Source organism: Pituophis catenifer, unplaced genomic scaffold (genome assembly GCF_029215685.1).
Source record: "Pituophis catenifer annectens isolate HBS135680 unplaced genomic scaffold, rPitCat1.0.hap2 SCAF_2, whole genome shotgun sequence".
Taxonomy (NCBI): Eukaryota; Metazoa; Chordata; class Lepidosauria; order Squamata; family Colubridae; genus Pituophis; species Pituophis catenifer.
In genome coordinates this window covers 130032199-130050605 of record NW_027256882.1, presented here as the reverse complement: position 1 = coordinate 130050605, position 18407 = coordinate 130032199, and the positions used below count along the sequence as shown (strand labels likewise).

General features: G+C 42.9%; 1 protein-coding gene across 3 annotated transcripts in view; it reads right to left on the bottom strand.

Annotated features, from left to right (window-relative positions):
- Positions 1–18407, bottom strand: part of TNRC6C (trinucleotide repeat containing adaptor 6C) — a 148341-nt gene that overhangs the window by 104628 nt on the left and 25306 nt on the right. For all 3 annotated transcript variants that reach the window (XM_070937513.1, XM_070937514.1, XM_070937515.1), the window contains exon 2: positions 3366–3462. In XM_070937513.1, coding sequence (XP_070793614.1) covers positions 3366–3428 — 63 coding nt within the window. In that variant the 5' untranslated portion in view covers positions 3429–3462. The remainder of the gene's footprint in view (positions 1–3365; positions 3463–18407) is intronic.

The window sequence follows — 18407 nt, the reverse complement described above, 5'->3', positions numbered from 1 at the left end:
TGGTCTGGCCAATTTTTGGTTTGATGTTTTGTGCAATTTTGCAGGAACGAAGATCAGCAGTAGAACCCCTGAAGATGGTTTATTGTAATGTCAGCGCATATTTTATTTTTATATATATGTAAAATTATATATATAGGTTCTGACAGGTTCTGGAGAACCGGTAGCGGAAATTTTGAGTAGTTCGGAGAACCGGCAAATACCACCTCTGGGTGGCTCCAGAGTGGGGTGGGAATGGAGATTTTGCAATATCCTTCCCCCAGAAGTGGGGAGGGAATGGGGATTTTGCAATATCCTTCCCCTACCACACCTACCAAGCCACACCATGCCCACCAAGCCACACCCACAGAACCAGTAGTAAAAAAAATGGGATTTCACCACTGATATATTGTATTTTTACTGTTAGTGGCTTTTGAACCCTTGTAATATGTAGAAATGGGATTTCTCTGTTGGTTATGTAAATATGGAAGTGATTTCAGAACCAATTTAGTGTCATGAGGATAAGCAAAATTTAATGTTGTTGACTCTTGACTCTTTAGCTTAGTGGAATACAAGCTTGAATTTTTTAGAAACCTTCAAGTGTAAACTTCACAAGCCCAAGAATTAAGCAATTCGAAAACATCAGGTTCCACATCTTTCCTCCACCACATACATTTTATTCATAACTTCATTAAAAAAGCATAGGCTCAAAACATTTTTGTTACAAATAATGAAAGCAACACAGTAAACACGAGGTAATTTATACTGGCTCTAGTTTATAGTGATCAAAGTAACTTTGCTTTGCCACCAGAAAATATTGAATATACAGTATGTATGCTAAAGTGACATATTATGAAATACAACGCTTCAATATTTTTACATTGAACTCTTCAAATTAATTACACATGTATTTGAATAATTATACAAATTAAGTTATTAAAAGAATGTAGACTGTCAATGATTTATTTAGTCTGGGTAATGAAATATGTACATTAGTGGGTATACACGTGTCCATATGTATATACCTACATACAAAATATAGTTTACAACCATTCTAGGGCAACACAGAAAGGATATAACTACTTAAGTATCTCATGAATGTTTGAGTCAATAAGTGATATTAAACATTTAATATTATAATCAGCATGATTCAGATAGTTTTAAATACACAAAGAACTTGAATGTATTCAGAGTTCTGGATTCCCTTGCTGCTTTAAACATCTCAAAATCATTATTACTGTAAATAGAACAATATCCTAAGAGAAGTCTGTTGCCTTCTCTCTACCTATCTTAAACTATTACATTTAAGGCTGTTTTAGATGTTCGATTTTATCATGCATTCCAAGGTAGGATCTGTTGTTACTCAATCAACCAACCTCCACTTTGCTGTTCCCCCCATTGGGGCCACAAGCCACCTGGCACAGCAAGGTCTTTAGGCCCTTACAAAAGGATAAGAGGGTTGAGGCAACCCCATATCGGTGGGAAAAGATGTTCCAGAGGGCAGGAGCAACAGCAGAGAAGGCCCTCATCCTAGACCCCACCAGCTGGAATAATCGAGCTGACAGGACCCACAGCATGCCTCCTCTGCTGGCACGAGTGTGATGGGCCAATCCCAGTGGGGTGAGACCATCCCATCCCTCAAAATGATGGAAGGGTCTTGGCAAAATTTTTGCAGCATGTTAAATAATGGAATAAAGCTTGTTATTATAAAGAGCAATATTTTTAAACGAGTAAGAAATAATTAATCCTTGCTTTTAATGAAAAGCAATCCCTATAAAACTTTAAGTTATTGCCATGGTCCCCTCAGACAAATTTTCCTTAGAAAGGGGAGAGAAGGAGAGGGAGAGAGAGAGAATGAATATGAACTGGAAAAAATGCCTCTCAAATTGATCAAGTAGTGTTCATGTCCAGCTCTGAGATGCTGATGGACTCATTCCCAAGTGCTTCTGACAATTCAGTATTTAACTCTGATCCCAACATAGACACACAGACTTCAAGCTTGCAAGAATGTCAATGTCAATTCAATCCTAAATGGCAAATAAAGAAAGGAGTGTGGGGCGCTTGGTAAAGTACACTGGGAATAATGGTCTACTTGGCAGTTAAGATCTACTCAGTAATAGATTATCAGTTTTAAGTAGCTGATTTCTTCAACTAGCTTTAATCAGCCAAACTTGAATGTGAATTAAGTTCAAGTTTTTCTAATATTTAAACTTTTTCTGAGACCAGTCAACTATCAAAATAATGTTTATGACAGTTTACAGTAATTTTCAGACTTGGCTTGAAGTCTTGTACAACTTTCTGAAAAGCCTAATCTCTGACTTGATCTCATAGTTTTACCATTAACACTATATCTTGTTGACTTAAATTCTGAACTAGACAGGAACCACACTATTGTCTCTAGTAAGTATTATTTGACTCTTGGTTGCATGACTCCACTTCTTATCCCTATTGTGTGAACTTGGAAATGGGACTGACATTTTAAAAAATCTTAAAGATATACCAGACATTTTATAGAAAATTATGGTTTCCAGCCCTCGATCGCACCGGATAACCAGCTCCTCGATCGCGGCAATCAGCTGTAAGGGGGAAACACCGTTTCCTTAAAGGCGCTAATTCAAACTGTTAAAAGCCGCAGCCAGCATCCCAGCTGGGAAACGCCTGTTCGCGCCTCTGTCAATTAAAGCACAGATCGTAGCCCTCAGCCTACCACTCCTTAAAATAAACAATTTTAACTAAATAGTCGCTAAATTACACAAGACACAAGGCACTCAAGTCTAGTCACCAGCGACTAAGTGAAAAGACTGGCCATGCGCAGAAGGAGGAGGCGGAACCAAGCTGTGGAGGAAAATTTGATTGGCACTCAGTCTGGCTAATGGCGAAGAGGAAATCCCAATGAGTGGAGTGTCGGAACAACGAGGAGGAAAAGCTGAATTTCTAAGTTAGGAGAGCAATATCATCTGTGGTCAGTTTATTGTTCTGAAAAAATGTATTACCTGAAAATAATATTTGTTAATAAATAAAATCTACTAATTACAGAATTTTATGAAATACTAGAAGCCACATAACCTCTAAGTGTTCAAAGACTTTTGTTATGTTTCTGAAATATATAATTCATCTGGGAATTACTTCAGATGGTAATGTTTACCTACTGTTCATAGACTACTTAAACTTTGCTTTAATAAAAACATTTGATCAGGCCAGGAGAAAATCTGCTTGTAGGAGAATATAGTAGTTTGAAGAAGTGAAAATAAGAACAAGCTTATGCATAATGTTTGGTACTTACAAATGATGAAACCTAATTAGACTATATTTCTCAACAAAAGAATTTTTTTTCTAACACACACTAATGAAATTGGCTGTTAAATTATATATCTGAGATCTTAACAAACCTTTTTCTGAGCACCTTCCTTCTTTTTCTTTTCTTCCTGCTTTTTCTTTTTCTTTTCTTCCATCAAATGTTCCTCTTCTTGTGTTTGTTCTTTTTCCCTATTTATAAAAAAGAATATAACTTCTTTTAGACAATTATATAAATCAGAGAAGCCTGAATTACAGTAGACACTAAAATTATCTGCCACCACATATTTAAATTACTTCCATCACAGAATTTAAATCAACATCAATTTAAATTAACAATCATATATGAGATACTTCTTACATATTACACTGCTACCATTTATTTTACTTGTAGTTACTAACTGAAAGCTAACAAAACATTTTAAACCAGGTCTACCAGTGTGTTTAAAAAACAAAGATATAAACCAGAATGGTGTCTGTGGCTCTCAAAAATTAATGTAGCTCTAAATGTATCTCTAAAACAATTAGAAGAAATCAAAAAATCTATGAGCAATTCAAGGGTTCTAAGATCTGCAAAAAAACGATGTCTAACTCTGCTTTCAAACATTGTATTTAACTTTAACTTTTATGTAAAATCTCTGGGCGGAAGAGACTAATGGATCTGATTTACAGATAATGTTTAATATAGAAAACCAAGAGATTAGGAGCTTTTTGATCACTTTTTTGGGGAGGATGAAACTAATATTCTTTGCCTGTAAATATTATTTACTTTTCTACAAATTAAAAAAAAAACTGTAATTTTTACAGGCTTCTTGCCAATGCATACCAATTACATGTTCTGTAGTTTTATTATATATTTGACCCCGGCCGAAATGGTGGACTCTCTCCCCTGGACTTTTTCTTTATACCATCATTAAGAATCCTTGGCCTTTTTCCATCTTTCCCAGACAGACCTTTAGAACCTTAAGATGTATTCATCCTCTGATCTCTTCGCACTGCGAGACTCCCCCCTCTCGCGGGCCTGGCCCTCACGTTACCGAGGGCCTATCTTGATGATGGGCTTTGGAACCCCGAGATATGGCATGCAGCGAAGAGGGGGTTGAGGGGTTTTCTACGCAAATTCTTAATGAAATTTTTAAGGGGACCCGGGAGGAGGGATGGAAATAATGATTTTTTAAGGGGAACTGGGAGGAAGACCAAGGGGTTTGGGGGGACGAACCCACTAAGGTCAGAGCTGAGCCCGGCACAGGAGGACGGCCTGGAGGGTGCGAGTCCAGGGATTGGGGAGGGGCTGGAGGACCATCCGGAAGAGGAATTTTCCATCAGCACGGTGAATGGGAGGGGCAGATATGGCGGGAGTAGGGGACCATATCATCTGTTGGGGGTGCGCACTCGCTGTTTGAGAGCAATTGCGCGCCCCGGTCCACAAGACTCCACTCAGATACTAGGTGGCTTAGATACTCAGGACCTGGGCCTCCGGCTGATGTTATGCAATGCCAGGTCCGTGGTTAATAAGGCCCCCCTCATTTATGATCTTATACAGGAGGGGGGAGCGGACCTGGCAGCTATTACCGAGACTTGGTTGGGCCCGGAGGGAGGGGTCCCCCTGGTTGAGATGTGCCCACCGGGCTTCAGAGCATTTCATCAGCCGAGGGCCCAGGGGAGGGGCGGGGGGGGTGGCGGTTATTATTAAAGAAGATCTTGGTTCGAGGGAAACCACTGTGCCACAGATTGCCGGATGTGAAACCCTCTGTGAGATGGGGTCATGGGGTTCAGATGGGCCTGTTGCTCACGTACCTGGCTCCCTGCCGCGTGGCAACGGCCCTGCCCGAGCTACTCGATGTGATAGCCACGGTGGCAGTTGATACACCCAGGCTTATGGTCATGGGTGATTTCAACCTGCCATCCGCTGGTGAGATGTCTGAGATGGCACAGGAGTTCATGGCTTCTATGACGGCCATGGATCTGACCCAGTTAGTTCATGGCCCCACCCACGGGGGGGGTCACACTCTGGACTTGATTTTCGTCTCTGGCCAGTGGTTGAGTGGCGTGGTTATAGGGGATATAGACATGGAACCCTTGTCATGGTCTGACCACTCGCTCCTTCGCCTAGATCTTCAAACCGCTACACCCCGCCACAGGGAGGCGGAGCCTACAAGATGGGTCCGCCCCAGGCGCCTGATGGATTCTGATAGATTCCAGATGGAGCTTGGGCCATTTCCTGAGGTTCTAGCACATGACTCGGTCGGGGACCTGGTGGCGCCCTGGGATCGGGCCGCTAGCGGAGCCTTAGATCAAGTCGTGTCTTTGTGGCCTCTGACCCGGTCCCAATCCCTCGCGGCTCCTTGGTTTACTGAGGAGCTGAGGGAGATAAAGCGCCAGAAAAGACACCTGAGAGTGGTTGGAGGGCCAGTCTCACCGAATCTGATCGAACACTGGTAAGGTCGCATATTAAGACCTACCTAGTGGTGATAAAAGCGGCGAAGTCCAATTACTTTTCCGCTCTTATTGCGTCATCAGAGAATCGTCCGGCGGCCCTGTTCAGAGTGACCCGCTCCCTGCTTCAACCGGGAGTGCGGGAGGACCCTCTGGAGGGCAGGGCTGAGGATTTCGGACGATATCTATATGACAAAATCGCTCAGATCCGGCAGGATTTGGACTCTGACTGGGTAGATCCAGGCAGGATGACGAGGAATAGTCTTGAAAATGTTATCTGGGAAGAGTTTGACTCTGTGACTCCGGATGACGTGGACAGGATTTTGGGGAGACTTAATGCGACCACATGTTTACTGGACCAGTGTCCCTCCTGGTTAGTACTGGCTTCCCGGGAGGTCTCACGAGGCTGGCTCCAGGGAATTATCAACGCTTCGTTGAGTGAGGGTCACTTCCCCGCTACCTTGAAAGAGGCGGTGGTGAGGCCTCTCCTCAAGAAGCCCTCCCTGGATCCGGCAGTATTAGCTAACTTCCGCCCTGTCTCCAACCTTCGCTTTGTGGCGAAGGTTGTTGAGAGTGTGGTCGCACGACCGTTCCCACAATTCCTGGAGGAAACATCCTATCTAGACCAGTTCCAGTCGGGTTTCAGGCCTGGGCACAGCACGGAAATGGCATTGGTCGCATTGGTTGATGATCTCTGGAGGGCTCGGGACAGGGGTTGCTCCTCTGTTCTGGTCCTATTAGATCTCTCAGCGGCTTTTGATACCATCGACCATGATATCATGCTGCACCGGTTGGAAGAGTTGGGGATGGGGGGCACCGTGTTACAGTGGTTCTCCTCCTTTCTCTCCGACCGGTCGCAGTTTGTGTTGACAGGAGGGCAGAGGTCGACCTCGAGGCCTCTCATCTGTGGAGTGCCGCAAGGGTCGGTCCTCTCGCCCCTTCTGTTCAACATTTATGTGAAGCCGCTGGGCGAGATCATCCGTGGCTTTGGGGTGAGATACCACCAGTACGCTGATGACACCCAGCTGTACATCTCCACCCCAGGCCACCCCAGTGATGCCCTTGAAGTGATGGCCCAGTGCCTGGAGGCTGTACAGATCTGGATGGGGAGGAACAAGCTCAAGCTCAACCCTTCCAAGACTGAGTGGCTGTGGTTCCCGGCATCCCGATATAGTCAGCTGACTCCATCGCTGACTATCGGGGGCGAGTCTTTGGCCCCTGTGGAGAGGGCGCGCAATCTGGGTGTCCTCCTGGATATGCAGCTGTCTTTGGAGGAACATCTGACGGCTGTTGCCAGGGGGACCTTTTGTCAGGTTCGCCTGATTCGCCAGTTGCGCCCCTTTCTTGATCGGGATTCTGTGTGCACAGTCACTCATGCCCTCGTCGCCTGGACTACTGCAACGCTCTCTACATGGGGCTCCCCTTGAGGAGCACCCGGAGGTTCCAACTGGTCCAGAATGTGACCGCGCGGGTAATTATGGGAGCTGCATGGCGCTTCCGCATAACACCACTCCTGCGCGAGCTGCACTGGCTCCCAGTGGTCTTCCGGGTGCGCTTCAAGGTGTTGGTTACCACCTTTAAAGTGCTCCATGGCATAGGACCTAGTTATTTCCGAGACCGCCTTCTGCCACCAACAACCTCCCATCGACCCGTGTGCTCCCACAGAGAGGGCCTCCTCGGGGTGCCATCAGCCAAGCAATGCAGGCTGGTGACCCACGGGGGAGGGCCTTCTCTGTGGGGGCACCCACCCTCTGGAATCAGCTGCCCCCAGATATAAGGAGAATCGAAAACCTCCGTGCCTTCCGCCGTGCCCTTAAAACTTTCCTTTTCCAACAAGCCAGGCTGGCCTAACAAATCCTTTTAAATGATTTTAAATTCGTATGTCGTTTTATTTTATTTTTTTTATTTATTTGATTTGATTTATATGCCGCCCTTCTCCGGAGACTCAGGGCGGCTTACAATGCGTTAAGCAATAGCCTTCATTCTTTTGTATATTTTATACAAAGTCAGCTTATTGCCCCCACAAACTGGGTCCTCATTTTGGGCCAAATTGAGATATTTCCTTTTAATCTGTTCTTAATGTTTATATCATGTGTTTTTATCTGGCTGTACACCGCCCTGAGTTCCCAGGAAGAAGGGTGGTATATAAATTTGAAGTAAAATAAAATAAAAATAAATTATTTATTTATTTAGTATATGGCTGCAGTTTTCTTATGCAAAACAGAAAAAAATAGATTAACAAACTTTTCTTCCTATTTACTAAAGATTTCCTTTGCACCAAGCATCTCCTTAAATACTCACTTAAAAATAAATCAGTTTGATCATCAAATTATATTTTTTTAAAAATTAAAAAGGGACAATTACTCCAAAATCCCTAACCTGCACCCAATAGTATAATTTAATTTGGACAGAATTAAAGGATATATGTTCCCATTTACTGTTTGGGTCTGATTCTTGTGTTGCATATACCGTAAAAGCTTAAGTTAAAAAATATGAAACAAAAACAATTATAAATTGAGATGGGATGGAAGTCAGAAATCTTGGCAAAAATCATAGCTGATTCCAGTGTGCCGGAAATGTAAATCTTACAGGAAGTGTAAATAAAATAAAAAACAGAATGCCTATTGCAATTAGAAAAGGCTAATTTCAAAAGTACAAAAAAAAAAGTAGCTATAGGAAGGATGTGGATTGGAAAATAATTTTAAGAACTAGCAACAATTCATGGTTTATTGTAAACTCTATCCAACACAGTACTTTCATTCCTTTGATAGACCATTATCTACCAGAGGATTGGATTCTTTGTTCCCCTCTTGTCAGGCACTTCCCAAACCTTCTTTGTAAGTTATCTTTAAGCAAAGTCCACTGCATAGTCAATTTGCATAATGAAGCACACAGTCTCTTATTTTAATAACCATTTTTATTCTGCATTATAACATACATAACTGTTTGAAAATAGGCAAGAATTTTATTAAAACAACAACAACAACAACAAGTTATAAACTAACACTGGCAGAAAGGTATTTCCTAGCAGCAATGATCCTCCAGTCTATATTATATTACACTAAAACAGATTTCAGGGAAACCTTAGGTATTTTATAGGAAATACATGAATTTGTATTTTCAGAGTGGATTCAAAAATGATACATACTGACAAATTAATTCATCACATATATTCTAGTTAATTTAAATAACATAATTTTGATTTAATAATTATATTTGGATTAAGCTAAATCTTAAAAGTATGCAGAATTATAAAAAAAATTCTGCACAGCATATTGCTAAACTGCTTTTCAATAGGCACTGTTACAGCTCATTTCTCAACTTTTTCCTGGCTGATAACAACAAAACTCTCTGTCTCATGGGCATTGTGTTAGAGTTTGTACATTGGCAAAATTGAGAAAATAGGCAGTCTATCATTCTTCTGCCAATTTCACTCAGTGTCAAATATCCAGGGCACAAAATCCTGACCTGTTGTGATAGAGATGAAACTTTTGACCCTGTACCACAGCTCTGAGCAACCAAAATCAATAAACTGTGAATTATGCTGTTATACTGATGGCAGCCATGAATTTAACTATAAATAGGGATTTTTTAAAATGTTCAAAACTCCATTATCTTTTTATTCAATTACAGCTTGATTTTTCAAAGGGGAACATGAACAGAATACAAGAAAATATATAATATGAAACACATTTCTTGTTAAAGATTGCATAACTAAGAATTTTAGGTGCACTTAGTTTTATTTATAAGAAGGTGTTTTTTAAAGTATTAATACACGAACTTAAAGAGCTTGGAAATAAATGGTTAACTCCCTTTAACTTCAAGAGAGCAGTTTATCAATTCATATACTATTTATGTGTTATCCAAAACTTTCTAGAACTTAGATTTTGGAAAGAGTCTAGCTTCCCCCGAGAGGGCCAAATAAAAAGAAACACTACTTACCAGAGACATATAATAAAGAATTGCAATATTTAATTGTAAACCTTCTAACGGTGGTTAGAATTGTATTTGCTAAAAATTGGAAAGGAGAAAAGACACTTACTGATGAAGAAATTATTAAGAAAATGATGGATTGTGCTGAAATGAGTAAACTGACATTTGAAATAAGAGAACAGAAAGATAAACAATATTACTTGATATGGGACTTATTTTATCAATGGACAGACAATAAAACATGGAGATAAATATATAACAAGTAGATATTGAGATAAATTAAGTGGAATATTTTTTATGAAAATAAGCCTTGGATGCATAGTGATATTTTGAAGAGAAGAGGGAGCACAATAGGATGTTAACCGATCGATACACTGTCTGTAATTATTTGGAACGATGATGTTTTTATGTTTTATTTTTGTTTTAAAATAAAAAAAAGTGATTTGGAAAAAAAAGAAACACTACAGTAAACAATTCTTTTCATCTTGATAGATCTTGAAATGGCTGCTCCACAGTGAGGAAAACAAGTGAATTTTAATATATAATAAGCACAAGAAGGTCATACAAAATTTGGAAATAAATGCCTTCCTTGGTCTGAAATCATACCCAAGCCTCTAATCCCCAGACTTCTACCAGTCTGTGGCCTGTTAGGAACTGGGCCACACAGATAGAAGTGAGCGGTGGGCAAGTGAGCAAAACCGAAACCACCACCACCCACCCACCCTGTCTGCAGAAAAAATATCTTCCACGAAAGCGGTCCCTGGTGCCAAAAAGGTTGGGGACCACTGCTCTATATCTAAAAATATAGCCCCAAAACAGTTGAGCTGTTTCCTAGGTCATTAGAAGGCCCTTGCAAGAAATAAAATGAACCAACTTGGTAAATCTATTACTACCGGTATGCTAGTATATCCCCTGAGGGAAGATCAGTGATTAAATCTAGAGAAATATTGGCAAAGTTGCAACTTGTTAAACCCCATTGATTGGGGTAAATTTTGGCCCAGGTCTTGTGTTAGTTGTAACATGGCATTCTGAAAATTGGTCATCTGTGCATTCACTTCCTGTTGGTATTGCAACAACACTGCTTCCAAATGCTCGGTGGATAGAGGAGTTTTTTGAGGATCTGAGGCTATTCCTGAAATTTTTTCTTCTCCATTGTGGGTGGTGACAGCAGCCAGGATGAGATGTGCTCGTCTGTTCAGATTGATGGACTGAGTCTGTCATAGTTGTTTAGTCCCGCCCTTGTTGCTAGGGGCTTCCAACTTTTGACTCAGTCCGTCAGTCTGGACAGTCGTGTGAGATCGGGTCTCTAGCTACTTTCTCTTATTCTCTTATTGTAATTGGATTTCTTGGTTCTTTGGACTTTGGATTTGGACATTGGATTTGGAATTCGCCTATCGGATTGGTCTTTCCTGATCTTTTTTCTTTAGAAGAGATTCTGAGGTATGCAAGGTTGATATCAACCATATTAGGTAGATCAGAGAGGAAGTACAACCAGATAAGCTAATTCTACTTTACTCTAAAGTTACACTAAAATAATCTCCCAAGGTCTTTCAGGCATTCAATTACAGCAGTGCTGCAAGGAAGTCAGAAAAGCTGCAAGATGTCTTGGAGCCTGGTGCAGGCTGTGTGCAAATACAGGAGTGCCAGGGGGTGAAGAAAATGGCAGGGTGCAAATCAGAAAGGTCAGGAGAACTGAATAGAGTGACTTGTGACCTTCTCTGGCAGCTTCCCACAAAGTAAATGAGTTGCAAATGGTGATCACATGACTGAGGGATGCTTCCAACTGGTATAAGTGTGAGCTGGTTGCCAGGCACCCAAATTGTGATTACATGACTATAGAAGTGCTACAAGAGTTGGAGTTTTGAAGAATGTTCATAAGTACCACTCGTACATCTCTATCACAACTTCAAATGATCACCGAACAAATGGTTGAAAAGCAAGGACAATCTGCAATATGCTACTACCTATGGCATAAATGGGTCAAAAAAAATAATAATCAGGATAAGTGACATCTGACTCAAGTTGGAAAGCACAGATTCAAAAGATTTGGATGTGACATGGTAAATATCAATTATAAGTTCTGATCAACTAGGATTTATTGGTTAAATATCTAAATATAATAGATATGGAGAAATAGAGCACAGAATGCTAAAAATACGGATTTTTTTACTTAAATAAAAGATAAATTTTGCTGTTTACAAGAAATAAAGGATGCTAACATACATTCTAAGCAGAGGGAGGGAAGGAGGGAGAGAGAGAGATATGAATAACCATATCATGACATTGAAAGAAATATGACCCAAGTGCTCTTTGCAGCACTACATAGCTTGAGTTATTTGTCAGTTTAATATCCCACCATTATCTGTAAAGTCAAGGAAGCGTACACAATACTCCCTCCTCAGTTTTTCCCACAACAATTATCCTTAGATGGTTGGTTGAGGAATATGATTGTTGCAAGAACATTGGGAGATAAAGAAGAGTTAGTTTTTAAAGGGACAGGCCAAGGCCGGCAACCTCTACAAGCCATAATAATGTACTCAAGTGAACTGAACCTTTTCTCTGGTATGATTCTCCTGTATAGGGCAATTGGGAGGAAGAGCACGGTGGAAAAGCAGCAAGCAAAATGCAATCTACTTTTCTCTGCTAAAGAAAATGTGTGTGTGATTAATTCCACCTGACTTAAATCACCTGGTAGCATGGTCTCTCCTCAAGCTTCCCTGGTCTTAGTTGTTTTTAAGGATTTTTGCTCAGTTTCAGTTTCTTGCAAAAGTGATTGAGGAAGGAATTAGTATATCAAACCCTGCAATTATATAAGCAACTGAGGGAGAAGTAAGGAGGCAAAAACTTTATGCCTTTGAAGTTTAAGAAACTTTCCCACAGAGGTTTGATGAATATATGTAGAATGTTTTCTTACATTATTCTTACCCTTACATAGATACATATGCATTTACAAAATAGGATTGGTTATTTTTGCCAGTCAAGGGAATTTTTATGCATTAGATTATCCATTAATAATAACAATTTCAAAAGTGCAAGAAAAGATGTAGAAGAAACAAGGAGTCTTTCTGATAATATCTAGCAGGCATCCCTTAGGTTTTCAGAATATTACTCCAAATCAGCACTTTGTGTATGCTGGCCATATCCTGTATTCCTCAAAGTTCCATATGCATTGCTTGAAAAAGAACAAGGATTTTTTTTAAAAAAACCATTGCCTTTCTTAACTAGGAAGAGAGATTATTCTCACTTAACAACACAGCTGGGAATGGCCACTCCAGTGTTAAGTGACATGGTCACTTAAGTGAGACACCACATGATTGCGACTCACAATGTAACTTTCCCTGCATTCATAAGTTAATCATCATAGTTGTTAAACGAGACATCATGTAACTGCAATTTTCTGGGTTAATGGCTAAACATAAAGAAACAGTGCTATCACTAGAGATACAATTTTTGAAGCAGAATTGTTTCTATGATGGGGCATGTTAATTTACTATTTTGCCAGATGGGGAGGCTTCAGCATGGAAGACTATGGAAGACAAATCTCTCGAGTTGTCATGTGAGAGATTGAGGGGAAAATGTGATTTTGTCCCAGAATTTTGATATTCTTGCCACATGATCTTGATAACTGGTGATCCAAAAGCACAAAACATTTGAAGCATAATGCTTCCATCCCATGGTGTCCACTTTCTGGCTCTCTTTTAACAATAGGCATAGAACATTACTTCCATTATTTCCTGAATGGGAGGCCTGCACATGCATGATTATGCAATTGGACCAATGATGATCTGGAAGCAACTCATACCAGCTGGCAAGAGCTAATGGCTAAATTTTCAGGAATTTGGCAAGCCAGTTCATAGCAGATTTGAGCTACAACACCCAGAACATCAGCTGCTCTGTAGCTAGCAGCACGCCACTGGACTGGACCCTATGCACGTTCACAAAAATGTACGGGAAAAGCCTCTTCCAGGAATTCTTGGCAACTTTCAAACAGATAGGCAGCATGATGGTCATAATCAGCAATCAAAATATATTCATAATTAGTGTAAATACTGGATTTTAATCAGACGGATTGTATTTCTTTAGTGCTATATCTTTTGAAGTGTATCTTTTGGGCTAATTGCTGCCTATTCTATATTCAGGAGAAAAGTTACTCTTTTGGATCTGACAGCATAGAGTAGATCTCAAAAGTTTCAGCTGTGGATTCAATGCTGCAATCCAGCCCCTTTTTCTACTAACAAATCAATGTATTGTAATAAAGATGAAATTTATGAAAAGTATATTAAAGCATTTTAATATGGTCTAAAAGTATTTTGTTATAAATATCGTATTTTTTGGAGTATAAGAAGCACCCCCGCCCCAAAGAGGTTGAAAATTTGGGTGCATCTTATACTCCGAATGTAGGTTTCTTGAATCTTTTTTCAGTCCTAATGAGGCACTGGGGAGTGAAGCAATCATCCTGCTTTGCCTGCTCCCTCCAACTCTCAGCTGTGCTTTAGCAGCTTTTTTTCAGCCCTAAGGAGGTGCTAGCGAGTGAAGTGATCTTCTGCTTTGCCTGCTTTTCTCATTGCTGCTCCCTCTCAGCTGTGCTTTAGAAGCTGTTTTTTTATCCCCAAGCAGGGAATAAAAAGCATGCGCGCTCAAAACCAGCAAACTAATATGCTGAAGCTGACCAGACTAAGGATGCTAGCCAGATGAATACCTGGTAGGCAGTTTTTTTCCCCCTATTTTCCTCTCCCAAAACTAAGCTGCATCTTATACTCCGGTGCGTCTTATACTCTGAAAAATATGGTAAGTTGAATACCTAGCCCAATGAATAGTTCTAGAAAAACTATTACTGTAATATTTGGATGTCCACAAATTTTCTCTATCTGGTCTAAATCCTGGTATGACATTCTGGGGGTTTGACAAAGGTAAGCCAATATTGTCTGTGAAAAGGAAGCTAGGCAAAAAGACAGATATGAAACATTTTAAAAGATCCTCTTACCAATTCCAGAAACACAACTCTCATTGCCTACTATTCAAATAGCCACTTATTACTTCCATTTCTAATTCACTCTTTCTGGGAAAGATTGTCAAGACTTAGTCATTGGGTACAATAGAATTGTTCCAATCAACAGTTTCAAAACAGTGAGATCAGCTGGCCAGTTGCTGCTCTGGGCTATGGCAAAATTTGGTTTTCTCCCAGTTCTTTAAATTTCTACAAAAGTGGTTGGAAAGGTAATCTATCAGTTCAGGCTGTAGTATCATCAGTATGCTAGGTAGAAGAATATTTATCAATATCTTATATAAGTATCATGAGATTGCTAGGGTCTGGATGGGATAAAACACAAACAGGCTAAATCCCAGCAAAAAGGGTTTGATATTCATTCCTCAAAGCCCTTGACTGTTCCAGCCAGGGTGGATAAAAATCAATGATTTTTTAAAAAAAATTAAAAAAAAATCAGATTTTTTTGATTTAAATCGGATTTTTTTTATTTTTATCGAATTTATTTTAATAAAAAAATTTTGGGGTAAAAATCTATCGTAAGATAGTTTTCTATTTAAGATACATAAATAATTTAGTTTAGTTTATTCAGCATGAAATGGAGCTTAGTTATGTAGCATGAGGCTGTATATTCTGCAACACTGGGACTATCTATCAGCAATAACCTTGCTGTTATTGCCACTGAATTAGACCGGTCGATACCAGCCGCCGTGAGAGGGTGGCTTGGTCATTGCTTTTCGGGGCATCGGTTTGAGACTCCTCTCCACTGCTGTGAGAGGACAGTGGAGTCCCAGTTTTGATCCGCGCCAAAATGGTGAACTGTCTCTCCTGGACCTTTAAATGTACCATCATTGAATCCTTAGCCTTATTCCATTTCCCCAGGCGGACTTGCAGGAATGTATTCACCGGCTGAGCTCTTTGCCTTGCAAGACTCCCCCCTCTCGTAAGCCTGGCCTTCCATGTTATTGAAGGCCTACCTCGATGAAGGGCTTTGGAACCCAGAGAGGTGGCATGTCGCGAAGAGGGGGTTGAGGGTTTTTTTATATAAAGTTTTAACGAATGTCTTAAGGGGTTCCGGGGGGGGGGGGTTGGATCAGAAGTAAGGTTGTGGGTATGGGGGATAACCCACTAAGGGAAGGGCCAGGTATGGCTGTGGAGCACGGTACGGGGGTGGGGGGCCCGGGGTCAAGGGGGGGGGCTAAAGTTCATCCAGATAAAGTTTTTACCATCAGTACTGTGGGTGGGAGGGGTAGATATGGCAGGAGCAGGGGGCCATATCGTGTTAGGGGAGCGCGTGCCCGCTGTCTTCGAGCGGTGGCGCGCTCCGGCCCCCAAAGCTCCACTCGTTCTTCAGGTGGCGCAGATCCTCAGGGCCCTGGCCTCTGTCTGATGTTATGCAATGCCAGGTCTGTAGTAAATAAAGCCCCCCTCATTTGTGATCTTGTTCAGGAGGGGGGAGCGGACCTGGCAGATATTATGGAAACCTGGTTGGGCCAAGAGGGGGGGTCCCTCTCGTTGAAATGTGCCCACCAGGTTTCCGTGCATTCCATCAGCCGAGGTTGCAGGGTAGGGGTGGGGGGGGTAGCGGTTATTATTAACGAAGGTCTGAGACCGAGGGAGGCCACTGTTCCTCAGATGGCCGGCTGTGAATCCCTCCTTGTGAAATGGGGTCACGGGGTTCAGATGGGTTTGCTGATCACGTACCTGGCTCCCTGCCATGTGGCAGCAGCCCTGCCCGAGCTACTCAGCGTCATCGCCGCGGTGGCGGTTGAGACCCCTAGGCTTATGGTCATGGGGGATTTCAACTTGCCATCCGTCGGTGAGGCATCTGAGGTGGCTCGGGAGTTCATGGCTTCCATGACAGCCATGGACCTGACCCAGTTAATTCATGGCCCTACCCACACGGGGGGAAACACGCTGGATCTGGGTTTTGTCTCTGGACAGTGGTTGAGTGATCTCGAGATAGGGGATATAGTCACCGAGCCCTTGTCATGGTCTGATCACTCTCACCTTCATCTCGACCTTCGAACCGCTACACCCCGCTGCAGGGAGGCGGAGCCGGTAAGATGGTTCCGCCCCAGGCGCTTGATGGAACCTGACAGGTTCCAGATGGAGCTTGGGCCATTCCCTGAGGCTCTGGCACACGCCTCGACTGGAGACCTAGTGGCCGCCTGGGATAGGGCGGCTGCTGGAGCTCTGGACTGGGTCGTGCCTTTGCGGCCTCTGACCGGCGCCGATCTCATTTAGCTCATTTAGCTCATTTGGTTCACTGAGGAGCTGAGGGAATTGAAGCGCCGGAAAAGTCACCTAGAAAGTAGTTGGAGGGCCAGTCTTTCTGAATCTGACCGGACACTGGTAAGATCTCATATTAGGAATTACCTAGTGGCGATAAAAGCAGCGAAATGTAGCTATTTTGCTGCTCTTATTGCGTCATCAGATAATCGCCCGGCCGCCCTGTTTAGGGTGACCCGCTCCCTGCTCCACCAGGAAGCGCAGGAGGACCCCTTGGAGGGTAGAGCCGAGGATTTTGTTCAATATCTGTATGACAAAATCACTCAGATTCGGGACGATCTGGACTCCGACTGGGTAGTCTCAGGGGGAGGGACTGGGGCAGGTCTTGAGAATGTTATCTGGGATGAGTTTGATCCTGTGACCCCTGAGGACGTGGACAGGATTCTGGGTAGACTGAACGCGACCACTTGTTTATTGGACCCGTGTCCCTCCTGGTTAGTGCTGGCTTCTCGGGAGGTGACACGAGGCTGGTTCCAGGGGATTATAAATGCTTCGTTGGGTGAGGGTGTCTTTCCTGCCGCCTTGAAAGAGGCGGTGGTGAGGCCTCTCCTCAAGAAGCCTTCCCTGGACCCGGCAATGTTGGTAAATTATCGTCCGGTCTCCAACCTTCGTTTTGTGGCGAAGGTTGTTGAGAGTGTGGTTGCGCAACAACTTCCCCAGCACCTGGATGAAACGACGTATCTGGATCCGTTCCAGTCGCGCTTCAGGCCCGGGTACAGCATGGAAACGGCATTGGGGGCATTGGTTGATGATCTCTGGAGGGCTCGGGACAGGGGGTGCTCCTCTGTCCTGGTCCTGTTAGATCTCTCAGCGGCTTTTGATACCATCGACCATGGTATCATGCTGCACCGGTTGGAAGAGTTAGGGGTGGGAGGCACTGTGTTGCAGTGGTTCTCCTTTCTCTCTGACCGGTCGCAATCTGTGTTGACAGGGGGACAGAGGTCGACCCCGAGGACCCTCATATGTGGGGTGCCGCAAGGGTCGGTCCTCTCGCCTCTCCTGTTCAACATTTATGTGAAGCTGCTGGGCGAGATCATCCGTGGTTTCGGGGTGGAGTACCATCAGTACGCTGACGATGGTACATCTCCACCCCGGATCACCCCAACGATGCCCTTGAAGTGATGTCCCGGTGCCTGGAGGCCGTACGGATCTGGATGGGGAGGAACAGGCTCAGGCTCAACCCATCCAAGACTGAGTGGCTGTGGTTTCCGACGTCCCGATATAGTCAGTTGACGCCATCACTGACTATTGGGGGCGAATCATTGGCCCCCACGGAGAGGGCTCGCAACTTGGGCATCCTCCTGGATTCACGGCTGTCTTTAGAAGAGCACTTGACGGCCGTGACCAGGAGGATTTTTCATCAGGTTCGCCTGATTCGCCAGTTGCGTCCCTTTCTGGATCGGGACTCGTTACGCACGCCCTCGTCACCTCCCGCCTGGACTATTGCAACGCTCTCTACATGGGGCTCCCCTTGAGGAGCACCCGGAGGCTC